Source organism: Maniola jurtina, chromosome 5 (genome assembly GCF_905333055.1).
Source record: "Maniola jurtina chromosome 5, ilManJurt1.1, whole genome shotgun sequence".
NCBI classification, from domain to species: Eukaryota; Metazoa; Arthropoda; class Insecta; order Lepidoptera; family Nymphalidae; genus Maniola; species Maniola jurtina.
In genome coordinates this window covers 8,210,751-8,237,288 of record NC_060033.1, presented here as the reverse complement: position 1 = coordinate 8,237,288, position 26,538 = coordinate 8,210,751, and the positions used below count along the sequence as shown (strand labels likewise).

Below are 26,538 nucleotides of genomic sequence, written 5' to 3'. Positions count from 1 at the left end.
AATCTTTAAATTACCTTTAACCAGCCTGGAGGTATAAATACTAGTACAACCCACTTTAGTTTTATTTGTTTAAAAAGGTAACGTAACTTTAACCGCTTGTCATGCAACTAGACCGAAGTTCAATAACAAGTGTAAATTAAAAATTTATAACACCCCCGATAAGTGAAGGTTACAGTAACTAGAAAAGAGCTGATAACTTTCAAACGGCTGAACCGATTTTCTTGGATTATAGCTAAGCCACCTTTCAAACAAAAAAAACAAAATTAAAATCGGTTCATTTGTTTAGGCGCTACGATGCCACAGACAGATACACAGAGACACAGATACACAGATACACACGTCAAACTTATAACACCCCTCTTTTTGGGTCGGGGGTTAAAAAATAAATAAATTTTACGGTTAGACATTACATTTTTCCTGCAGATGTCGATGATGGAGTTTTTATTTGTATTGAATTTACTTTTTGGTCAAACAATACCTAGTCAGTATTTTTTAAACCACTTGGTAGAAAGTCTAGAAAGTCTGTTTTTCAATTTTAGTCTTAAAGCGACCATTCGCGGCTTCGCTCAGCGAAAATACAAATCCCCTTTATTCCTTATCCAACAGAAATGTCGAAAAACCCGACCCTATTCCTTTTTTATATTATAAAGGGAACCTCTATGCAAAATTTCAGCTTTCTATATCCAAAGGTTTGGGCTTGTTGTTGATGTATCAATCAGTGAGTCAGGACTTTTAAAATATTCAAATAAATATTTCCTATACCTCTATTGTGAATAATGTATGTGAAACCATGTTTATAAAAACTTAAAAATGCATAGGTTCTACGTAATGTTTTAGAGGCTCAAACATCATTAATATGCATCACCACACTATGCTTTTTACGCCACGATCGCAAAGCGTTGTTTAGCAGAAATATATAGCACTTTGCAGTTTACCGTGTTCATACACAAAAGGCAGTAGGTAGGTTTATAAAAAAATCAGTTTGCGAAAAAAATCGCACACATTTAGTACATCACCAACTTCTCAAGATTTACTGTTGGTTGCTTCGATGAAAAACTGCATTCTATATCGATGGTTAGGTAAGTTACCATCTTACATTTTAAATGTCAAAAATTATAAATGTAAAAGTTTGGATGTTTGAATGTTTGTTACTCCTTCACGCCACAATACTAAGGCAATTTGGGTAAATCATCCTTTTTTCCTACGTCCTTTATCTAAAATCCCATTATAAACCTAGCCTTTCAAATTCACGCTATTTATTTACAAGCCCTGCTGTCAATTACCTAAAACAAAATATCTAGTAAGTATAATTTAAAGCTTGTTTACATTTTTAATATTTTTATGTTTACCACGACAATATTCGTCAACGTCAGTAATTCAGTATACATAGATATAGGCGAGAAACTTATAATAGCTCATTTCCACGTAAAACGAGCAGCCGGAAATCCCCTGACGCCGGATGTTTGCGTCCCGGAAGTGCTTGCAGCGCTTGCAGGCTGTCTAAGAAATCTTTGGTTAGGAAAGTAACTAACAAATATCCATTCTGATATTGAATACAAAATTAAACTCGTAGAGGCTAACGTGCAAATGAAAGAGTATCGGTTATAGATCCTAACGTATATTTCAAGTTTCTCTAGTTAGCTCGCTCGCTCGGTATTAATAGTAACCGTTAAAATAATATGAGTTACGAGTATAATAAAAGACGACGTGCCTAATGTATGGAGGTATGCGCGAAATTTTTATATAACATCAATTTTCTGAAAATTTACGATGACCTGCCTCGTAAGTTATAGATGACTGAAACACATAAAAAAAAATAGGCTAGAAAACACTATTTTTACGTTTTTCTAAACGTCTAAACCAAAATTATTCATTATTCTTCCTACCAACCTACTCAAATACTGTCAGTGTTCTAAAATATCTAGATTCAACGCAAGTAACTGTCGAACGTTTTCTATATAAAATTTAAAAAATCGCTCAACTCCCTTTAGGATGCTAAGCCATCCTCACGATAAGGCGGCCTAAAATAAAAATAAATCTTCCGAAAGCAGACGTCCTTAAGATAAGGAATACCCGAATTTAATTCGGACTGTGTAGTACCTATTTGGCGCTATGTAATCAGAATTTACCTACTGAGATACCTTAGCGGGCATTTTTAATCATTGCATTTCTTTGCTCTCTCTAGAAGTTTCAAAATGAGTTTCTTTTTAAAATTAAAGTTTTTTTGCTTTCGTAGGTTCGGTAAATATTTTACTCATCATAATATCAGGATAAAATCAGCTCGGGTAGTGAGGAAGTGAGGGCGACTAATAATCTTGAAGTTCATGTAATATCTTATATTTATTAGGTAAAATAAGATTGAATCCAAATGCCACTAGTAGAATAATTTTGTTTTTTGCTTTTAGCTATAAGAAACGGACAAACTTTATTACAACAAAATCCATTAAGTTCGGGCAAAAAAATTTGTTGGCGTGTCTCTGAAATCATCACAATGAGTAAATCAAGGCGTGGTCGCAGTGGACACCAAATTGCATCGTATATTCTCTCGAGATAACCTCGTTTTGAGATAAATTTGAATGAATGAGATCGTGCACTCTACTTTTATGTCCCCGGCTTGTAACAATAGGAATATTAGGTATGTTCTTAAGTAAATAAAATTCTTAAGTAAGTAAGTAAATAAAAGTAACAGACAGATAAGTACTATGCTTCTTTAGAATTTAGGTACAATTAAACTTGCCTTGCCTAAAACGAACGACTGTCCATTTACTTGAGAAAGTAACAGAATACATGTGCAAACCTTTACATAATGTAAAAATTAAAAATACAACCACTTTCTCAAAGCAAGTATGATTTAGGTTGTTTTGCTACTAACTGATTGTTACGCAAGAATAACGAACTCTTAACCCGATTAGAGAAGTTAAGCTCTTGTAATAATTAAGTTACTGTTAAGTCGCTACATAAAATAAAAACAATCTCTATGTACTACGAACTGCCTACAATAGAATAGAGCAAAAACCTTCTCCTACTATAATTAGGAACTATAAACCCACATCCTCTAAAAACTATAAACGTAAAAGTATAATATTAAAATAATAATGCAAAAACTGATGAAAAATTTCTTTCTGAAATCCGAAATTTTAGTTATGGACATAATAGAAAGAAGTTGCGATTGATTCTTTCAATAAAAGTTATTCGGATCATACAATTAGTCTGATCACAACCTCGTTGAAATAAAATTAGGGCGTACCTTATCTTGACACCGTCTGATTTAGGAAGATTTATTTCCATTGTAGGCCGTTTTATCATGGGAATGGTTCAACTTAACCCCCTGAATAAGATTGATGAGCTGTTTATACTCTCACATAAAAAGTCAGTGTCTATCATTGGTAGTAAGGCCGATACTAGGAATTTAATTCGGAGGGCTTTCGACCGTCGTGTGGTCAAGAAAGGATGGAAGATGTCGAAGAAGGAATTTTTTTGGTTGGCTGATTTTTTTACGGAGTTACGTCTCTGGTGGCTATGTTATGAATATTAGCGATTTTTTAGGTGGGTTTGATGGCGTTTTTCTGGTCAGTAATGTTTTAAGAATAAATATTGGATAGAATCAGGCGTTACTTTGCGGAAGTTCATGTTTAGCAAGAAATAGTTAAAAATTATTTTGCTATAATCCGCCAACAGGATAAATCTGTATGGTCAAACATGCAGTTACAAGCTAAGCACCGCTTACCTTCCCAACCAAGCAATAAAGCCAAGTTCCCAAGCAAGCACTGCCACCACCATTCACATGCAACACCACACAAGACTTTTCCACTACTCTCGACGCACGTTTCGCCCCGACACCGGAGCATCCTCAGGAGATTTCGACTTTACAATGCTGTATTGTCAAGAATAAACCAGCCAAGTGCGAGTCAGACTCGCCAATTTCGCTGATTTTTCCTCGTATGTGTGCTATAAAACTTAGCTACCTGCTTTTCATGATTTTAGGTCAACGGGAAGTGCCCTATAGGTTTCTTGACAGACACGACAGACAGACATACAGACAGACAACGAAGTGATCATAATATGAAGGTTCCTTTTTAGGTACGGAACCTTAAAAATGACTGTATACGAAATTGTGTACTTAAGTCCTTTTTCTAAGAAACAAGGTGTTTATAAATTCAACCTATTTTATTACGCAAACAAGTAACTAATTTTGTTTCTTTCCAAATTCGTTGAATTGTATATTTTTTTTGGAATTGTTGGCGACTTTCATTAGAACTTCAGTCTTGTGGCTTCCCACACAAAGACTGCATAAATAAAGTACTTGCTACGTATTGTTATCTAGAAGAATACTCGTAACATCAGCTCGAAATCAAGATGCTTCTTACTACCAAATTTCTTACTTAGTTCATAAGAATTTAATATATTTACTAATTAAAACTTAGAATCTAGATCTAACACATTTAATTAGCCAAACTTTATACCAGATCGAAGACTGAACACGAATATCAAAAAGCCTAGATAGATACGTGAGAATTGAAACTACTAAAGAATTTGTAAGACAAACTTTGTGAAAAGAAATATATGGAAATGTGCTTTGGAACTAAAAGGGACGTGACTAAAAGGTATAGACGGTTACTAGTATTTGCCTAGATAAAATAAATAAAATGGAATGAAATTTTAGATTCAGAATAATTCTTTTGTCACAAAAGGAATAAACGAGCTTAATCGTAGTCATATCTTGATTGGATGGATGGAAAAACCAAGGTTGTAACCACGAAACACTAATGCTACAAAGGACTGTATTTTTTCAGCTAACTCTAAAAAAATTGCCTACTGACAGAGAAACTCTAAACTAAACAAAAATACTCTCAGTATATTGTAGCCAGACACTTTTCTTTAAAGTATTCATGTGTTTGGTGTTGTATTAAAAATATTTGGATCGTCGACCTCAGTTCATGGCACCTCCAAAAGTCAATTTCTGAATAACAATACAACCCACACAAGAATATCATCACTATAAAAAGTCATTCAATTTTCAAAGTCCGCTAAAATTGAGTTGGAATTTCGTAAAAATGAAGTAAAAAGTGTTAGGATTTTTTTTACTATATAGGTACAACTTTTCAAATATTTACTAAGTAAGTAGGTACGCCGTAAAAATGCCTGTAAAGGGTAGGGAAAAAACACACGAATGTTTCCGCAATATGTTGTCGTCTTCCCGCGTTGCGCTTCTCTGTTGTTTTAATTCTAGTACATTCAGTAAGATTTTACATAAATAGACAGCCCTAACATTAACCGTTCATTCAATAAACGAACGATTGGAACAGATAATTGAGTCCATTCAGCGTTGGATTTCTTCATTCCGCCGCTCTGCGGTGCAGCTGTTTGAGTACAACGGTTATAAGATTTTCATTGATGGTCTGGGTTTTTATCACCTTTTTTAGTAAGACCATACTCACATAGCTTGGAAGTTTTTATTTGTATTTTTAGTGCTAAAAGACTAACTACCGATACGTAAATGCGATGTATCGCAAACCAACAGTCGTCGGAGATCACCCACAAAACTTGAAAGAGGCAAAAGAGCCGTAAGTAGGGCATAAAACGATGAACTGTAAATACGTGTAACGTCAGCAGCAAGATTTGGCCACATCGAAGAAATGGAGATGATTTTCGCAAAGTTGGCGTGAACTCTACATAGGTTTTTAGGCCCGCGATGCTACTGACATCAATAGCATTTTCATTCCAAAAATGCGCCTTTTACGGCTCTCAGTTGCGCTTTCTTTGAACTTTGAGGCGTTGAGAGGTCTCTGGAAGGCTCGTGAAAAATATATTATGTTGTTGTTACTTAATAAATTTGAGGTAATCTCATAAGACTATAATCTGCTGTAATCTATACTAATAAATAAAATTGGAGTGTCTGTCTGTAATTTCGAAATAACTACCGCATATTAAGGTCATATGGTTATTTGAACGATACTATAACTGAATCACACGTTTTTAAAATTTTTGTCTGTCTGTCTGTCTGTCTGTCTGTCTGTCTGTTTGAAAAGGCTAATCTTGGGAACGGCTGAACCGATTTTGACGGGATTTTCACAGACAAGTAGAGAATTGACCAGGGAGTAACATAGGCTACTTTTTTAACCGACTTTCAAAAAGGCAGTTGTGTTTTTCTACCTATGTACACCGAAATCTCCGAGATTTCTGAACCTATTTGCGTCATTTCTTTTTTAATCGATAGAGGAACTTTGCAACATTGTTTCATAAAAAATTTGGAGTCCAACTCCTTGATCCTGACGCTGCAGGGGATCTGACCAATCCACGCGGGCGAAGCTGCGGGCATCAGCTAGTAAATAATAAATAAACAAGTGATACAATGTTCATTGTGTTGAATATAATTTTGGCGACATTTATAAGCTATCTGAGTGAAAAGCTATTACAATGTAGCTTTACGAGCGAGCGGACAAAAGCCCAATAATGGGCAATAACAATAACAGTGCGGTTGCGGTTATGGTCAAGTGTAAAATGTAATCTATGTAAGATAATCGTATAAATAATAATATAATACAACTGATACAATACAATGGAATTTTACGAGCAGCTGCACATCAAAATTAAGATATTTTTATTGCTAAATGATAATCTTTTCATTTCGCCATATTATGATCATACGAAAAATAAATACTTAATCGCTGAACATGGCATCATGGTTTTTTTTTAATTTTGTAAGTATACCCAGTACCCACTCTTATATAACTTGCTATTGTAGTTTATTAGTATAGATATACCTACTTAACGATAATATGAGATTCTGTGCTATACACACAGCTATCTGTAATCCGATTATTTAACCGTATAAAGTAACAGATAGTCATCAATCAATTACACTAACAGGGTACAAGGTGCGGTATCGACATTCGATTTATATGGGTTGACTCACAAGTCTAATACCTAGGTATACAAAAATATAGGTACTTACTTTTTCCGTTCTATTGTTATACCGCACATTACTATATTTTTTGCGAAATCCAAGGGGTGGATAAGAAAATTATTTAAAAGACGACAACGCAATGGCGGTTCCTGTCTCGACTGGCATTGATTTATGTATTGCTGTAATGATTATTGTTTTTATATTTTGGGGCTACTATAGGAACACCGGCCTATCCGCACACTGTTTGTGTGTGTGTGTGGATAATGGTAGGGTTGAGGTCTAAGTGAAGTCAATTGAGTGGGACGAGGATAACGCTAAACGTAAGCTCTTTACTTTTCCAGGATAAAAAGCTGTCTATGTCAATTTCCGGGATGCAAGCTACCTCTGTACCAAATTTCATATAAATCGGTAAAAAGGATGAACCTTTAAGAATCCCGTGTTTTTATCCGGGATAAAAAGTAGCCTATGTTCGTCCCAGGGATGTAAGCAAACTCTGTACCAAATTTCTTGATTAAACTGTTGTTGGGAAAAACTAGCAGACAGACAGACAGATACACTTTCGCATTTATAATATTATTATGGATATGGATTCTGTGATAGCACTCTGCAATATATTGGACGTCATAACACATCGTCTCTAACAAACACGTCACAGATCCTTATCAATCCAACAGAGAGCGTTGTCTGGAACTATTCCAGTAAATACATAACTTCTAGTATTGGAAATATAGGTAGATTATTTGCATTCAATAATAGTAGCTGTGCGCAAGTGCTTGTTATCTCAAGCAGGTACACGAGGCCAATCAACCAGGCAAAGGTAAAGCGGGGTACCATAATACAACCGCAGACATTGTAAGTTTATCCATACTTAATATTATAAATGCGAAAGTGTGTCTGTCTGTCTGTCTGCTACGCTCTCCCGACTTAACCACTGAACCGATTTTAATGAAATTTTGTACAGACTTAGGATACATTCCGAGGAAGGACATAGGCTACTTTTTATCCCGGAAAAACAAACAGTTCCCAAGGGATTCCTAAAGACTGGACCACGCGGACGAAGTCGCGGGCATCCTCTAGTAGTCAATAATTATAAAATTAATAATCAAAAGTAGCTAGTTTCTGTGTAAATGCACAAAACCTATAAATGCGAAAGGGTTTGTTTGTTGGTTTGTCCTTCAATTTACCCCATAACGGATCGACGTGATTTTTTGAATGGATAATGTAGTCAAAGTGATATAGTTATGTGCCTTTAAAGCAATTAATTAATATCACTTGATCTATCAGTGAAGGTGAACAACATGAGGAAATCCGTATGCCTGAGAGTTCTCCATAGTTCGAGTTCGAGAATTCGAAGGTGTGTGAAGTATGTTAATCCGCTTTTGCCCAGCGTGGCGGGCTATGGCCTAGGCCCTTCTCATTCTGAGAAGAGACCTGTGTTCAGTAGTGGACAGACGATGGGTTGATTATAATTGATGATCCTTTCTTAAAACCGGCCAAGTGCGAGTTAGACTCGCGCACCGAGGGTGCCGTACTCGGATAATTTTTCCGACATTTTGCACGATAAATCAAAAACTGTTATGCATAAAAATAAATAAAAATTTGTTTTAGAATATACAGGTAAAGCCCTTTCATATGACACCCCACTTAGTATATTTATCTTACTTTGAAAATTTAAACACATTTTAATTTTATTTAATGATCAAACCACAAATTCACCGTTTTCGGATTTATTCCTTTACTTGTGGTATAAGACCTACCAACCTGCCAAATTTCATGATTCTAGGGAAAGTACCCTAAGTAACGGGACGGACAGACAGACAACAAAGTGATCCTATAAGGGTTCCGTTTTTCCTTTTGAGGTACGGAACCCTAAAAAGCACGTAATAAATTATATTAAATCAAAATGAGACGAACAAAATGTAACATAATAGAAACGAATAGCTGAGATAGAACAAAAGAGATTCGAGTGAGCATAGAATAGCAGAAATCTAGATTTAATGTCGTACTATCTACGCGTAAACTTGGCTTTGCCACTATCCGGGGCAGGGTTTAGCCGCTTGCCTTATCACTTTGATCCTCCAGCCGTTCCTCACTCTATTATGTGTGCCAATGTATAAATTTATTAGACCAGTGAAGCTGCGATAAGCTCTCGTACCATAAATGCAGATTGTCTGAATTCAATGTGTCCATATTCCGAAGTCTGTTATGCCCAAATGCCCTCTATGCTATATCAAATTGGCTATTTCACACTAATATTATAAAGGCGAAAGTTTGTATGTGTGTGTGTGTGTGTGTGTGTATGTTTGTTACTCCTTCACGAAAAAACCACTGGACGGATTTGGCTGAAATTCAGAATGTAGATAGATATTATCCTGGATTAGCACATAGGCTATTTTTATCCCGGAAAATCAAAGAGTTCCCACGGGATTTCGAAAAACCTAAATCCACGCGGACGAAGTCGCGGGCGTCAGCTAGTATGGGTATAAAAATTGAATTTTTTGAGCAGTTCATATTGGTTTTTAAGAAATTATATCGTGTCCATTTACTCAGAACTCAAAAATCTGAAATAAAAAACTAGTTTGTGGCTTAAATATAAGCTTGATAAACATACCTTTAAAAAATCATTACTTTTACTCTTAATTCAATAACAATAAATTATTAAATTATTCGCAGTGGATCAGCTAGTGGTTACATAAAATTTATAATTATCTTCTAATGCATATACCTAACTGAAAGATTTTTAGTATCTACTAATAAATGTTTACATTGTAGCTTTTATCTTCTAAGAGTTATCTTTAGTTGTTGTTTAAAGAGAATTTCATTTCTAACAAGAGTTCATTATTATGCTTGAAAGGCTCGAATGTAATATTTCATAGGTAATAAGTATAGATAATTCTAAAGAAAACAGGATTGTACCAACATTTCAAACATCAAAAGAAAATCATTATCCACCAAAAATTGTTATTGTTGGTATTGAGAAAGATGGTTAGTTTAGTCGACGATCTATTTACAGACTTCACCACACCATTAAATTTGATAAACTAAACTTGGCTAAACCCATTATTTGACCTATACATTACGTTGATCCTTGAAACAAATTTATATGACTGCCACTAGATAACCAGCCCACGTTAAAATTCTTAAAAACTTTGTGATCGTCTTACAGTTCGCCGTTGAAATACATTCAACACGTTCTTATCTAAGTTCTAGTAGGTATAGTCTAATTTTGTGTAATTCTGACGTTTCTTGCTGTTACTAGAGATAAAACAGTTCCCACGAAAAAAAGTTCAAATTCAAATAAAATATAGAGCATCTTATAGATTCTAAAGCCTGGGTAAATTATTATTATTAATTAATAAAGCACTACTTTAATTTCAAGTGACACACTTTATTAAACAATTTCGAAAGAATGTGAGTCAAAAAAGGCTAGATCAAGTTAGGACACACGTGTAACAAACCTTTTAACTTACAATGAATATTATTATTTTCGACACTTACACGCAAAATTTTATGTTGATTAAGTTTTACAAATAAACTTCCTATTGATTATCTTTGACACGTCGAGACATCTGTCAGCCAACATCCTGTTAATCATGCCACTTGACTTCCATCTCGAAATTTCTAATGTGCTCTGTTGTTTTCTATTGCTGTCGGTATTGGTGCCGGTTTGCACTTTCAGGTATTAAATAATAAAATTGGCCCTAAAAAATTCACACCGCAATAGGGCGAAATTTCTAATATTAGGCGTAGGCTATGACTTAGGGTTTTTTATGTTGACAGGAATTTAGAGTAATTTGGAGTAAAATCAAACTTCAGTTAATAACGCTGTTTTTCAAGTAATGCACCCATTGTATAAAATGACAACTGTCAGAATTTAATGGAATTAAAAATCATACTATAATCGATGTCTATTCGTCGCTGCGTCAGCGTTGCCTGCAAACTTAGGCGTAGTACTGAATAATCCAGTAGTTCATTCAATACTGACAGACAATGGGTTTTGTAAAGAAACAATAACAGAACGGAGTGTATTGACGCGAGCGAACTTTACTGTTTACGCCAAAACATTATTGGTGTACGCGGATAAAATATTACACATGAGTTTGTTTTACATATTATATGATTACCTAGTGCATAAATTATTGTGCATCTGCAATATTACTCTATATTGTAATTTACAACGTGAAATTCATAGGCTCTGATAAATTATTCTTATGAATCACACTAATATTATAAAGACGAAAGTTTGTATGTGTGTGTGTATGTTTGTTACCCCTTCACGCAAAAACTACTGGACGGATTAGGGTGAAATTTAGAATGGAGATAGATTATATCCTGAATTAGCACATAGGCTACTTTTTATCCCGGAAAATCAAAGAGTTCCCACGGGATTTTTAAAAACCTACATCCACGCGAACGAAGTCGCGGGCATCAGCTAGTTGTGTATAAAATTCAATAGCAGCTGTAATGAAGTAAGGGTATTTTGTAGGAAGCAATGAAAATGTGAAATCGAATTTTACAAACACACAAACATTTATACCTATTACGTTACTGGCTTTAGAATCTTCAAACCGCTCGCGTTCTCCTGTAAAAAGTAGTAAAGTCACTTGCATTAAATAATGCGTTGGATACAAAACATTCTCTGTCACTCATTCGTTTACGAAATCCGTAACCAAGTCGTTTATGCACTTACCTTTTTCTATCTTTGTTGAAAAATACATATTATACTAAACGTGTGTTTACCTCGTAGTGACGCGGTGAGCTCATAATAATGTCAGTTGAGATTAACCCAAACCCATTATGAAGTAAAATATAAAAAGACCTTACACAAATATTATCTCAATTCTACTATTATTATACACAATTCTACTATTATTATACAATGTGCTCCAATCTACACAATGCAGGGAAGCGTTAATCAAACTCCTCTCACAGAGCTCTATTACATCGCCAATGCACGTCTATTAGACAGTGAGTTAGTAATTAACTCTAAAATATGCACATTGCACAGGATACCTAACAGATGTGCAAGAAGCACAATTTAACACAAAGTATAGATTAAACACGTATTAGCTCATACGATGCTCGCATTAAACTATTTTCGAGTTTCGATTAAGCTTGCAAACTGCAGCTTATATTCGCTTTGGGGCCAACGACGTTATCAAAGATAATATTTAGTCCACATAACTAAAAAGCTCAAGTTCTATAGGTCTAGAAACTTGAGACTTTACATTTAGGTTCTTTCTATAGGCTAAATTCTTATCCATAATGCGGTACCATCTTCTAACTGAAGCTCGGCGGTCAGCCAGAGAAATCTTTTAGGCGGCATCTACACGGACGAGAGAATCGCAGCGATATTCTCGCTGTGTAATAAGATTTGATACAAACTCTTTGGACCAATCTCCACAGGGCGATACGCGATACTATCGTAGCGATACGACGAGTGAATCTGAACGAGTAGGTACAAGGTCACGAACTCGTCACGTCTCACGGCTATAATATTATGTGCTCAGCACAATTGAGAGGCGCAACGAGGCGTTGCAGTCACGTCACGCGCCGATCCGTTTCGGTCTCGTGGCGTTTAGTTGCGAGTCGCGACGACGCGCTCGCTGGCGGACTATGGAGATCAACCGACGATAGTAAGACGGACTCGTTTACGATTCTCTCGTTCGTGGAGATGGCGCCTTTCGGTCTTGCGCTATTTTCTTCATTTCCAAGTACCACTGCCGAGTCCTCTCCTTATATCATCGAACAACGGTTAGGTGCCCTTTTTCCGGCTATTTTGCCTTCGAAGATCAACCGTAGAAACTCGTAGAGGGATCCTCGTTAATCCGAAAATTGCGACGTTCCTCCGTGCGATGGTTGTCATGAGCACCCTTTGCAGTTCGCTCTTTCCAGTACACGAGTGTTTGAGATGAAGTCTCTTTATGATATCTTACATTAAAATAGAATAGAATATATTTTAGTATAGAATATAATAGAATTTTCCAATAACCTATAATGCCCTCAGTCCACACCTCATGCAACCATCGACAGTTTTCCTTTTTTAAACTCCATTTTTTCCATAAAAATCCATTCCTCCATTTTCTCATCCGTATAAAAAGTGGACCAAACATAGCACTTCAAAACGTGATATCTGCTTTCAAATGTGATTTTAGGGTCACACAGCAGTTATAACATTTTGTAAAATGGTGACTTATCCGGTATCCCCACTAAAAAAAGGATTTCGAAACATTCCACCTCAGAGGAAACGCGGGAGCTTAATTTGTATTTAATATCTAGCTTCTACTGTAGTCTGTACAGTGAAGGTACCTACTGTGGCACCGTCAATACTAGTCGATATTACCATTAGCAAACGTCTATCAATCCCTAATGTAGAGATTAGTTATATAGCATGCACTTTGAATATCAAATTGAATGTAATTGTATTATAGGTAGCGAGAAATATCAAATCTACGGGAGATCGCGTCAATTCTGAAGAGAGTAAGGATAAGCGCACATTGGCGATTATTTATCACCTGAGCATATATTATTCGGTTTAGCAACCATGTCAAAAGAAGCTTTCAAATTAGCTTGAGAATTTTTAAAAAGCAGTGCAAAGTTTTCATAGAAAAAAGTATTTAAATTAGTTTTTAATATGGTCTTTCATTTTAAAACATTTAGAACATTTCTCGATAGTGTCTAAGTATGTGTAAACATTCGGATCTTAATATTTAAGTCTATGGAACACCCACCGCCCACTCCACTCGTGCAAATCCGCAAGAAGTTAGAACTCATGTACTTAATAAGAACAACTTAGGTGAGCATCTCACGTAGGGGATTAGTCTAGTTTCACATTAACTTAAACGGCTGGGTGAAATTGTTTTCATGCGCAGAAACAGTCTTTCTATCTATCTATCTATTTAAAAAAATGCAAAATACCCCTGACCTATTTGATCTTGCTTTACAAACAAACCCTATATATTTACGGATAATATACTTTTAGCTTAAATTATTATTACTATTGCATAATTATTAAGTTAACAATGGTATCACCGTCACTGGTCCCATGCAAACATAGTCCGGTTCTCATTTGAATATTAACCAATCAAACTCGATTCAATTTTGTGGACAAGCTTAGAACTATCTAATATCTTTGTATGTGGTTTGCCAAATTTCAGTTTTAAAGTTTCACGGGTTTACATAAGTACAAGTAATTTCTTGAGACTTATTATATTTATTGAGATTTATTTATAATTTTCAAACTGAATATTTTAACAGAAAATTACAAACAAGTACAGAACATTATCATATCATCTACAAAACTTCATTGAGTTTGTATGGTTAGTACCTATTCAAATGAAAGCCAAATACTTAGTTTGTTCGGAGCCCACTACGAATAGACCCATCTATAAAATAGACCAAAACGAGCTTTTAAGTTGGCTGTCTTAACTCTTACAGTTTTATAACAGTTTACAAGCGCAAAAGATACGAAATTGCCGCTATCAGATAGCTTTAACTGCCGTTTTAAGTTAGATAAATAACCTACGATTCTGAAAGCACAGCGGTGTATTTCCTCCAAGCGCATAATAAATTATACTTTCGTGTATACTTTTACCTCTTCGTGAAATTTGTGTTTAGCTCGTTTGCAAATTTCGAACTTTTTAACACAAACATTATATCAAACCGCTTTTACTGTATTTGTTAGTGACGCTTTTTAAATTTTCTAAGCATGGTTTATGGGCTTCATTTATATCTACTTTGTTGAGATAAATTACATTATTTCTTGCGAACAAAGCTCAGAATATAAAACACAATAAGCCAACAAAAAGACATTTCGAAATTCTTCAGAAAAGGAAAGCCCGATTGCTAACATATTTCTTGTTAGAAATCTAAAACGTCATGAAACATAACAAGATATGCTAAACTGCAGTTGATATTAAATGCTAAAAGAAGATCTGCTTATTTAGCATTAAAAAGGCACAATACAAAAAGCGAAATCAGTAAACGCAGCTAAGCCTGTAATCCTACAAAAAGTTGCATTCATTCATTTTAAAACATGGAAAGCGCTCTCTGAAATAAAGCAATAACAGTAGCAGAATAAACAAAGCAAGAGAAAGAAATGTTTTAAAATGGTTTAAAATGAAAAGGAAATAAAAGTTATGCTACTGTCTGACAGAACTTTGAAGCCATTTTGGATTATATTTTTTACTAGATAGCCTTTGCCTGCGATTTCGCCTGCTTGATATAATTTATAGCGTGTAGCACTCGGGAATAATTATGTATCTATCTATCAGCGAAAGTTTCAGAATCGGATCGCTTGTTCTCTGGATCTCTTGTGTGTTTTTGATCATGTGTGAGTAATTCTTCTCTCCGAATAAAATCGCAATCTATAAACGCATAGTAAAAAAAAAAATTAAAGTAAAAAGCGAAAAATTAAAATCATAACCCTGCCTTTTGGCTTTGCCGCAGTCGAGTAATAATATTATTACCTAAATACAAACTAAACTTCATCAGAAATAAGTGGGTCTGCAATATTTTTGCTACCTAAAATGTGATTGACACTGAGTTTTTCTTTTTTATTTGCACATTGCACATGCAGTAGGTAGCGATAGCTTATCGAGCGCCTTGTTTTCAGTATGCGCAGGAGCATATTGGTACTACGCTACTACCACGCTGATTTGTACATCAGTTTCACTAAAAATTTTGATTTTGCCACACTACTTCTTTTTCTAAAACATTAAAATAACGGAGAATTATGGCAAAGTTTTATCACTTTTAAAGCTTTCAAAGTAAAGTCAAAAGTAGCGTAAAGAGTTAAAGAGACAATACATACATTTCGCACGTACTGATCAAAGGTCCTCACCGCAGTCCTGCCGAGCAGCAGTGCGTCCATCTCACTCTCAGGTACTGGCACTACAGCCACGGTCGGTGCCGGACCACCTCTCACCGGAACATTCATTTTGATCCTTAATACTTACGTCCAAAGTTCAAAGTTATATAACTCTAAAGTTGTGAAGCCCAATGGACAATCAGATGCGTTTGAGTCTTCCATTAAAGTTACTCACTTTTTTCAAAATCTTCATAATAATTTAGCACTATATTAATCTACTCACTTTGAATAATTTTAAATACAGTTTCTTCTCTACGTTATTACTTTAAACATTACAGAATATTCAAAGGATTTTTTTTTTCAAGTTATATTATTGCACTGAGTTATTTTCAGATTCTTTGTATAATTGGACACAACGTTCAATTTCTCAAACCAAAGTCAACTCGAACGAACAATTATTTAATTTTTTCGACGAAAAGTCTATGAAGTTTTTAGCTAAAAAAAATGAATTGACTAAATTAGTTCAAATAGATATGCTCAGTTTACTTAGTCTCTCTAGTCACTTAGATTGTTTTCAGTTTCACAAAAAAATCTTCTAATAAATCTCTACGTGATATTTTTGATAAATGTCTAAATCACTAGTTTATTTAATTATCTGGGATTATTAATGTTCACTTCCAATATTTTGAATAAACTATAAAATATTTTGACGAACACTTCCTTTATCGGCAACGTCCATATCTCTTCATATCTACATTTCAATCTTTCCCGTTGTTCCCTTTTCAGTCTTCACTATGTTTTTCAATTTAATTATTTCTTCTAAAATTGTATGGAATGAATATTCATGTTTGGTCCGTAACTGATATTAAGTTTTACCTGAATATGAATATAAGACTGCTGGTTTGGTATTGTGACAATGATTTTGTGAAGTCAATGGTTCTAATAAATCTATTGAACTACATATTTTCGAAAAAAACATTGGTATTTGGTAGGCACTTTACAATTTTCTTCTCGACATTTATAGAGATTTCAGTAAAGGAATCTAAGCAATCCTTCACATGACTTGGTAAGGACCAGGTATATGCAATTCTATTCATCTTTCTCTACTCTCTCTACGTATTACGGTTCATGGCATACAGCCCGCTGACAGACAGACAGATGGACGGCGGAGGCTTGTGGGTCTCGTTGGCACCCATCGATTACTGAACCCTAAACTCTACACTTTTTGAAAGTAAATAGGTAAATAATCAATATAATTTTATAACGTCACCTAAAAACTTTGAAGCCTTATTAATTAAACAGCTTTATTGGAGCAGAAGTTATAGATACGGTTCAATACTTTTAAGGGTTTACATAACCTTAATCTATGAAAATATGCTCATGTTGAAAATCAACGCCTATGAAAATATAATATATCCTTACCGTTAAAATAAATTTCATTTTAACGGTTGAAATGGTAATAAAGAATTTGAAAACGTTATTTTTCTTTGTAAAAGTCAAATTCCTATTATAGATATATGACTTTTAAGCAGCCTGTTAAACTGTTAAGTTGTTGAATACTGGGTTTATGGGTCAGATACAAAAACACAACGAATAAAAACTAAGCAATTGAAATAATAAAGATATTTAGAAGCATACCTATCTAGTTTATAATTAAATATCGAAGCTCTACTACGTTTGGAATGCTTTTTTGGATCAACTATTCATGATATCACCAGAAGTCTAAAAATTTGCATAAACTAAACTATCACTAAATAACTTTATATCAAAATAATATCAAAACCCTAGAATGAAATTTAATTAAAAGGATAGTTTAATTAAATCAAAATATACCACAGCAAGAAAATTTAGCATAATAAACAGTTGATTAAGACAACTGGGTAAGCTACCATTGAATAAAACAATAACGAATATTGCAATACTGTTTTTAACTGGGTCACGTGCTTTGGCTCGCGAACTTCAAAATAATTATTATGATGTAGTTATTGATATATGATTGTATTTATATATTAAATTAATTAATTACAATATATCTTTTCATGACTAAGAACTTCTTGAATTTTAAGTGACCAGTTTTTGAACTTAATTATTGATATATGATTACTACAGGGTGTTTGGTAATTAGTATATAATGACGACACGTACCCATGCTACTTTGATCTGATAAACACAATACTGAAGTATAATGACTAAATAAAATTATAAAAATTTCCATACAATTTTTTTTTTAAATTATGTCAAAGTTTTCATAACCCTAACGCGCCCTAACTCACTGAGATCGTTGGTCATCTTTAGATAGGCCGAGGCCAACGATCTCAGTGAGTTAGGGCACATTAGGGCCATGAAAACTTGGTCATAAAAAAAAATTAAAATTTTGTATGGAATTTTTATAATTTGATTTCATCAATTTACTTCAGCATTGTATTTAACAGATCAAAGTAGCATGGGTACGTGTCGTCATTATATACTAATTACCAAACACCCTGTAAAGTTAGTAAAGATATTCAAATCAAACTTTAGATAGGCAAATCTCATACAAATTGTTTTAAAAACTTAAACTTTTGTTTAAAGACAAATTCGCACGCTTGGGTGCGTGCCACATACTTGTAGCGACTCAGACTGCAATTAGATAATAATATTTACGCACCATTTGATACCTTCGCGTGTACTACAAAAAATGGCGACCTGTTACCAGGGTTGTATTATATTATTATTAAATAAACATTTTTTGCCGAACAAGATTTATGTATTCGTATTTTCAACAAGAAATCTACATGATCAGTCTGTACCCCGTCAATCTTTCAATGTGGCTTTTTCAAAATAAAAGAAAACATAAAAAGGCTTCTTATAATAACAAATTACCCTTGAGGCCAACGCATACACACGGAGTAGGTATGCAGAGTTTTTATAACAATATAAACTTAGCTTTATTTATTCCGTATACGGTTGAACATAGAATGGTATAATGAAAACAAAACAAGGAGGAGACTCCAAGGACGTGCACCGTACTCGTTATGCTATCCACATAATTCTATACTTTAATATCATACAAGTGTAAATTAAAAATTTATAACACCCCCGACAAGTGAAGGTTACAGTAACTAGAAAAGACCGAAAAGACCTGATAACTTTCAAACGGCTGAACTGATTTTCTTGGACTATTCCGCGCCTACTATCTAAAGTATCTGAGTTTTCCAAAACATCATTTTGAAATAAATAATTATGTATTTAGGCAACGTCCATCTTGACAGCTTGACATTTGTCAATTGACATCATATTATGAACCTAACGGTTATCTAACCTTCTTTTATACAAGAAAACTAGAAAAGAGCTGATAACTCTTAAACGGCTGAACCAATTTTTTTGGATTATAGCTAAGAACACTCTCGATCAAGCCACCTTTCAAACAAAAAAAACTAAATTAAAATCGGTTCATTCGTTTAGGCGCTACGATGCCACAGACAGATACACAGATACACAGATACACAGATACACAGATACACAGATACACAGATACACAGATACACAGACACACAGATACACAGATACACACGTCAAACTTATAACACCCCTGTTTTTGGGTCGGGGGTTAAAAATGCGAAAGCATGTCTGTCTGAATGTCTGTCAGTTTTTCACGGGATATCTGTTTAACTATTTTTGACTGAATTAAGTACCGATTTAACGTCCCAAGAAAAGTCACGGACTATATTTGTCCCGGAAAATCAATTCCTACGGTATTTTAAAAAACTTACTTCACGTGGGCAAAGGCGTACGCCAAATACCATTGTACCAATAGTGGTACAGTGGTATTTGGCTTGCATCCTGAAGATGGACATAGGCTAATTATTTAAGAGAAATCAAAGAAACGGAGTTGCAGGCATCGTCTTAGTAAATAGATATTAGTGCGTGTCAATGTTTCGAATAAAATTAAAAGAAATAGCCCTAGTACTGTTTGTATGAAGGAATAAACGCTTGCGCATTGCATCTACAACGTACGAAACGGAGTGTGGACCAGTATAAAATTGATATTTAAATTCGATCCGAATTTTCTAAATTTGAATTTTATTGGATTCGAATCGGATACAGTGAGAAAAAGAGCTAAAATACATGGTATTGGTAATTTCGCCCTTACTCTCCTCTGCCGGTGTGCGTTACACCTTAGTCTAGAGTAATTTAATTTCGTTTGTAGCCACATTTCGTCCTATAACATTGTATTCTTTAGAATCATCATTGTTTTGTATTCTCGGTGAAAATAAAAAGATAGAACAGAAAGACTCCACACGTAGTACATAACTTTATTTTTATACAGTTTCAGAAAAAATGTTTTACGATTAAGGTAAAAAGAGAGGCACGGATAACAAAAGACTTGCACGTATCGCAACTTTCATAAAGCTCGACGTCTATATTTCTGTCCTAGTTTCAGAAGTACAACCTTCCTACATACTAACTGATATTGCAATGCCTTACATATTCAGGTTCAGGTTCTTCATAGGTATACTTAGTATATCATAGCATATCTTTTTTATAACAAGTTTAGCGCTTGATCTCACCTGATTGATATGTTATTAATTAGTATAATTTGATGTATAGCGCAAATACTGTTTAATGTTTACTATTTCACACTAGTTATTTCATATTAGTCTTTGACAGCGATCTTACCTGGTGCTAAGTGCCGATGCAATCTAAGTTGGAAGAGAGCTAACTTGGAAAAGGCATAGCGTTTTCACTAAACCCTTACCCATAACATATTACCTCATCGTACCGAAACGCCAAATGCGCTTTGCGTCACGGTTTTGCCGCCAACGTGGTAACTACAGCCACGGTCGAAACCTTCTACCAAACTAGACCAGGGAAAATACAGAAACATATTATTTTTCAAATTGCCCCTACCAGGAACCATATCCAGGACCTCACATTTTTATAAGATCAAAGCGTTTATCACTGCACCCTGAATTGTCATTAATTAAAAACGAAACATTCGTAGTTTGAACGAATATACCTATAAAATATGCTGCTCCAACTTTTATTGAAATAAGTCCATTCAAGAATTCGAGCTCGACTTGAATTACACGCGAGCAATGTCAATGTCAAAATCAAGTAATAGGTACCTAAAAGTAATATAAAAGCCTTTGCTAACAAAACGGGCTGCAAACACAATCCAGTCTCAGTCTGTTTACCATTGCCTGTTTGCAGCAACCTTAGCCCTAATTCGCACAAGCGTTGCGTTAAAACCCGGCGTTGCGCTGACAGTACAAAGTGCGCGATAAAAAAATGTTGACGTGTGAACAGATACTTGGGAATGCATTTTGTTCTATTTGAACGCTTTTTTAACGGACGTTAAAAAAGCTCTCGTGCGAATGAGGCCTTAGATCGACCGGGTCGAATACGTGAAACGGGGGTTGACTGGACACGAAAAAGTCTTCGTGTGCGAAAATCCTATGTAAAAGGAGTGTAGGTGGGCATTATCATCATCATCATCGTTGTCGTCATATGTCTACTGGACACAGGTCTCTTGTAGGGACTGCCACACGCCATGAACTTGCGCCGCCTGAATCCAGCGGTTCCTTGCAGCTCGTTTGATGTCTTCTATCCACCTCGTGGGGGAATTCTTTCAATGCTGCACTTTCAGGTGCGAGATCCCACTTCTAGCACCTTGGGACCCTAACACCTATCGATTTTTCAAACTATGTGCCCTGCACATAGCTATTTCACCCTAATAAATCACTCTTAAACCTATATCCTACATATTAATATGAGAATACACTAAACTTGTGGATGGCCCTGAACCCTGAGACACTTTAAGGAAAATTACTTTTCGAATTTCCAATATCCCTAAGACACATCCCACTGGTGAGGCAATAATTTTCTTTGCCAGAAGAAATCGTCAAAGTTTGACAAGTTTAGTGAATTGGCTCAGAATGACAAATCTTTCAACTGTCCACGTTTATAGCTTATTTTATCACGGGTATCAGGGGGCACGACAGTGCCCCCGCCAAGACGAGCCAAACGGCGGCCGGGGCGCTACGTACCTTTTTCTCGAAGTGTTTCGCCGTATTTTCGACCCGTCATAACTTCGGTCTGGAAGACGCTAGAAAGCTGAAATTTTCAGTATAAGATGTCCTCAGCAAATTTACCAAATATATCAAGTATCAAATATCTAGCTTTTATGGTTACAGATTTATTGATACCTAAAATACGCCGATTTCGTCCCTCACTGATGATCATCAAAACCTCTACTCAAAACCTCTAAGGTACTTCCCGAAGTCCTAGAAGACTGAAATTTGGTATGTAGACTAGAAATTGACTACAAACTACAGGAAAATTAAGAAATTGGAAATGCCCCCCCTCTACGCCTCTTATGGGTGAAGCAAATCTGTAAATTCTGTTGCTAGAATGCTGATATTTTCAGGATAAGATGTCCTGGGCATATTTATTAAACGCATTGAGTATCAATTGTCTAGCTTTTATAGTTTCAGATTTATTGACAGTCAAAACTTCTAGTCTGTAATTCTAGGGTACTTCCCGAAGTCCTAGAAGACTGAAATTTGGTGTGTACACTAGAAATTGCATACAAACTAAAGGAAAATTAAGAAATTCAAAATTTTCCCCCTCCACTCCCACGTATGGGGGAAGCAAATTATTTGTAAAGTCTATCGCTAGAATGCTGATATTTTCAGGATAATATGTCCTTGACAGACTTATCAAATGTGCCAAGTATCAATTGTCTACCTGTTATGGTTTCAGATTTATTGCCATTCAAAACCCCTCTAGTCAAAAGTTCTAAAGTACTTCCCTAAGTCCTAGAAGACTGAAATTTGGTATATAGGCTAGGGATTTCATTCAAACAACAGGAAAATAAACTTTTCCCAGTCTATACATTTAAAAAATGTGTTTCCTGAAGTCCTAAAAGACTGAAATTTGATATATCTGCTTTAAAATTGAGTTGCAAGATTCCACCCAAGCAAACATAGCTACATACATTGCAAGTGGAATAAAAGCTTTTAAAAAAAAAAGTTAACGATAGAGAGTGGGCCATGAAAATGATGTAGGTACCTACAAAAAATAGATCCAAAAAAAAATCTAGGGCACCTGCCAAAAAGAAATGAAATCCCACCAAAAACCTTTCATGTAAAATATTGCCAAGACTCACAAGTTCATAATGCTTTCACTGTTAAAAAGTTATGAGATCTCTAGTAGAGCCAAGCCCCTAGCTGAGCTTAGAATTGCGCTGCCCATGGGACCTATCCCAATTCCAAAGTATATAGCTCTTAAATGCTCTTGAGTATATCACATTTATAACAATAAAGAACAAATAACTCTACTTACAAGCTCTGATTTTACAAACCCTAAATCTTGCTTAAAAAAGTACGGCTTGGCCGTTTAATGTTCGTGAAACTATTACATGACATAACATATTATATTAAGGTCATAAGGAATAGTTTGTTCGACAATTACTAATTTTTATTATACTTCATGATTGTCGCACAAGCTATTCCGGGCTTTAATGTCATATCAGATAAAAGTACCACGAATATTAAACGGCCAAGCCGTCCTTTTTTAAGCAAGATTTAGGGTTTGTAAAATCAGAGCTTGTAAGTAGAGTTATTTGTTCTTTATTGTTATAAATGTGATATACTCAAGAGCATTTAAGAGCTATATACTTTGGACTTGGGATAGGTCCCATGGGCAGCGCAATTCTAAGCTCAGCTAGGGGCTTGGCTCTACTAGAGATCTCATAACTTTTTAACAGTGAAAGCATTATGAACTTGTGAGTCTTGGCAATATTTTACATGAAAGGTTTTTGGTGGGATCTATTTATAGAATAACATAAAAATTACAAGTCACTTGGACCAGACTTTCGTCGTTCAGGAGCAATCGAACCTACTAAATAGCGGTATACTAAATTGTTTTGATCAAAATCGGTTGAGTGAATTTCATTTTTTTTCATCAATTTTAAGTGGGACAACCTGGAAGCAAAAGTTAGTTGAAAAAAGAAAACCCATTAAAATGAGTAGATAATTTAAGACTTGAAATGTACGAGCAGACAAGCTACTTTGCTGTAATTACTTCCTACATTAACAATCTTAAGTAATTACCTACTTCTGGCCCTGAAAACGGTACCTTATTTTAAAAGATAAATATAAAGCTAAGTGTCCACCTAGCAATTAAACTTGCAGAAGTCAGCTGTCATTTCCATGCTGTCAATTGCTGCAACTTTTGGATGTCAATATTAGGCTAAAATTAACTTGCCGCGAGTTTTAACACCACAGACCACCCCCTAGTTTACACAGAACAAGTGACGTGCAAGTGGTTTGCCAGTGCTACTTCTGCAAGTTTTATTGCACCAAGATTGCACCTAGTTGACACTAGAGGTACAGTGTTGATGAAAAGTCAGTACAGTACATTAATGCAAAAAAAAAACACAATTTCTTTAAGCGCAAAAACTTCAACAAATAAATAAATAAAACTCGTATCGTTTTAATCTTATTTTCTTTGAAAATTTCATCAACTGGGAAGTGATATTCCGTTACCTACTTTTATTTAAGTTTCAAAGGAAGAAACTTAAACTTTAGACGACAGTGAAAATTCCAAAGAGAAAATGAATTTTGAATTCAAATAAGTTTAAAACGAATAATTGTACGAAAGTTTAGAGCGACGGAAGTTAATCAAATGGGAACTTTATATTCTGAAAACAATTGTGTTTTATGCTAAGTAGGTAAGTATGTTGTTTTTGTCTGTTTTTACAGTCATTTATCCCGATAAAAGTAATGATAAAAAAATCGAAATGTCTATGTACGTATTTTAACGTGTACTGATGTGATGTTATTTTTTGTCTAGATGCATAAACTTTGTTTCTAATTTACATACCTACTCAATTTTGAGAATTCAGGACCTACTCACATGCTATAACAAGTAAACGTATAATTACGAGAATCTATCTAAACCATAATAGTTTATTGAATGTTTCCTCTACAAATATATGTTTTATCCTTCAGACAATAATATAATACGAAATTCTCTATAAATAAGGAGTAGAGAGGTATATGTTTTGTACTATTTACTTACAAAAATATAACACGGTTACAAAATCAATCCACAATACCAAACATTAACACTACTTCTACGGGGTTGTATAGACCTAACAATCATCTAAAATAAATCTTATCAAAATACGGAAACACTATGATGTCGCGGTCGCGGACAAAGAGGGCGTGCGGATGCCTGCCCGCCGCCCGCCAACTGACGCGCGATTCTACGCGTACAGTTGACAGCGAAAATGATCAACTCCTCATATGTTTTACTATTTATTAAACGAAATATATATCATAAATATGTTTCGTTCATATTACATGACCTACTAAATGTATTCTAGTGTTTAAATAAGGCATGAAGATCAAAACGAAGAGATTAGAAGAGATAACGCTCTACAACTCTCTCCAAATGTGACCCAAATTCTGTTGTCTTCACTTTAGACGCGTATGTAACTGTCTACTTATTTTTTACATAGTATAACATCATTTATTCATAGACGATTATTATTTAACGATATTTTAACTTCTTATTGGTAGACGAAATGCTAAGTATGATTGTATGATGTAGAGTCAAATACATTCCACTTTTCTGAATAAGTCTAAAGTATAAATTTAAACGAGCAATAGGTATAATTCCTGTGAGAACTCAGGAATGACACGAATTAAATTGAAAGATGCCAAATGAAACTCGGTCGCACCCAGGAACGAGTAGGTAGCTATTAAATTCTAATTACGCTTAATAAAACCTTGAGGTTTGAGGATGTCGTAGCATTTATTGCTAAAACATTAGTATACAACAAAAACACTATTTCTTAATTTATAGGACAAGCGACAACATTTTTCTTTTTTATATTGTAATTTGTAATGATAAAGCCTATAAAATATGGGACATATTTCAATCTTTTTTCGCCATTACATTATTTTTTAATTAACATTATGTTGATTATTTCTAAATTCTATAATGATAGGTTCACCTCGACAAACCACAGGATTAATTAATAGCAAAGGTGTCAAAAAAGATTTTTTTTGTATTGCTGACTGTACTAGTGAATTTGCTACATATAAGTTGTACGTACATTTCTTAGGCTAAAGTGTACACTCATTACCACAATATGTTGACACCTGTGCCCTTACTAACATGTCCCAGGTATACAATATATACAACAGAGGCAATAAATACAAACTCTGAATTAAGTTTACTACAATGAAGAACAAAAAAATTTGGGTTTCATTTTTTCAGGTTTCAAGACTTTCATTTTCTGTAGCGTAGTACAATCCACTGCCTAAACCAAGACCTGCCTCTTTACTAAAGCTTATTCACTAGCAAGCCATTTACTTGGTCCAGCTCCTTCCCGATGACTTTTCGACATCGTCTCGGTGCAGGTGGTCTGCTGACGCCTTTGCGACCAGTGCGCGTTTACCATTCCTGCAGCTCTCGGCTTCAGCGTCCATCCTCCCTATGACTCAGTACCCCGCCCAGCTCCACTTGAGGACCGCCGCTCTTCAAGTGATGTCGGGTACCCCGTTTTCTTCCTCATTAGAGATCCCATATAAGAGAAACAGGCCTAACATTGCTCTTTCCATCGCCTTCTGTGCAACTTGGAGTTGGCGTACAGTTCTTTTTGTGAGAAGCTACAACTCATTAGTCACAAGCATTATGTCACTATGTCACAGTGGATAATTCAAAAACTTTCCGTTTTAAGCACACTGGAATGTCTTCTTTAAGAACGTCTGATAGTTAACTAAAACCGCCCAGCCGAGTTAAATGAGTCTACTTACCTCTTTTCTTG

General features: G+C 35.0%; 1 protein-coding gene across 2 annotated transcripts in view; it reads right to left on the bottom strand.

Annotated features, from left to right (window-relative positions):
• The window catches only part of LOC123865628 (inactive dipeptidyl peptidase 10), a 268,820-nt gene that overhangs the window by 241,238 nt on the left and 1,044 nt on the right, over window positions 1–26,538 (bottom strand). The window contains exons 1-2 of one of the 2 annotated variants that reach the window (XM_045906783.1): window positions 24,783–24,939; window positions 15,720–16,592 (exon numbers count right to left, since the gene is read on the bottom strand). In XM_045906783.1, the coding sequence (XP_045762739.1) occupies window positions 15,720–15,845 (126 nt within the window). In that variant the 5' untranslated portion in view covers window positions 15,846–16,592; window positions 24,783–24,939. Of the gene's footprint in view, window positions 1–15,719; window positions 16,593–24,782; window positions 24,940–26,538 lie in introns of those variants that run through there. The other variant, XM_045906784.1, reaches the window with a different exon arrangement.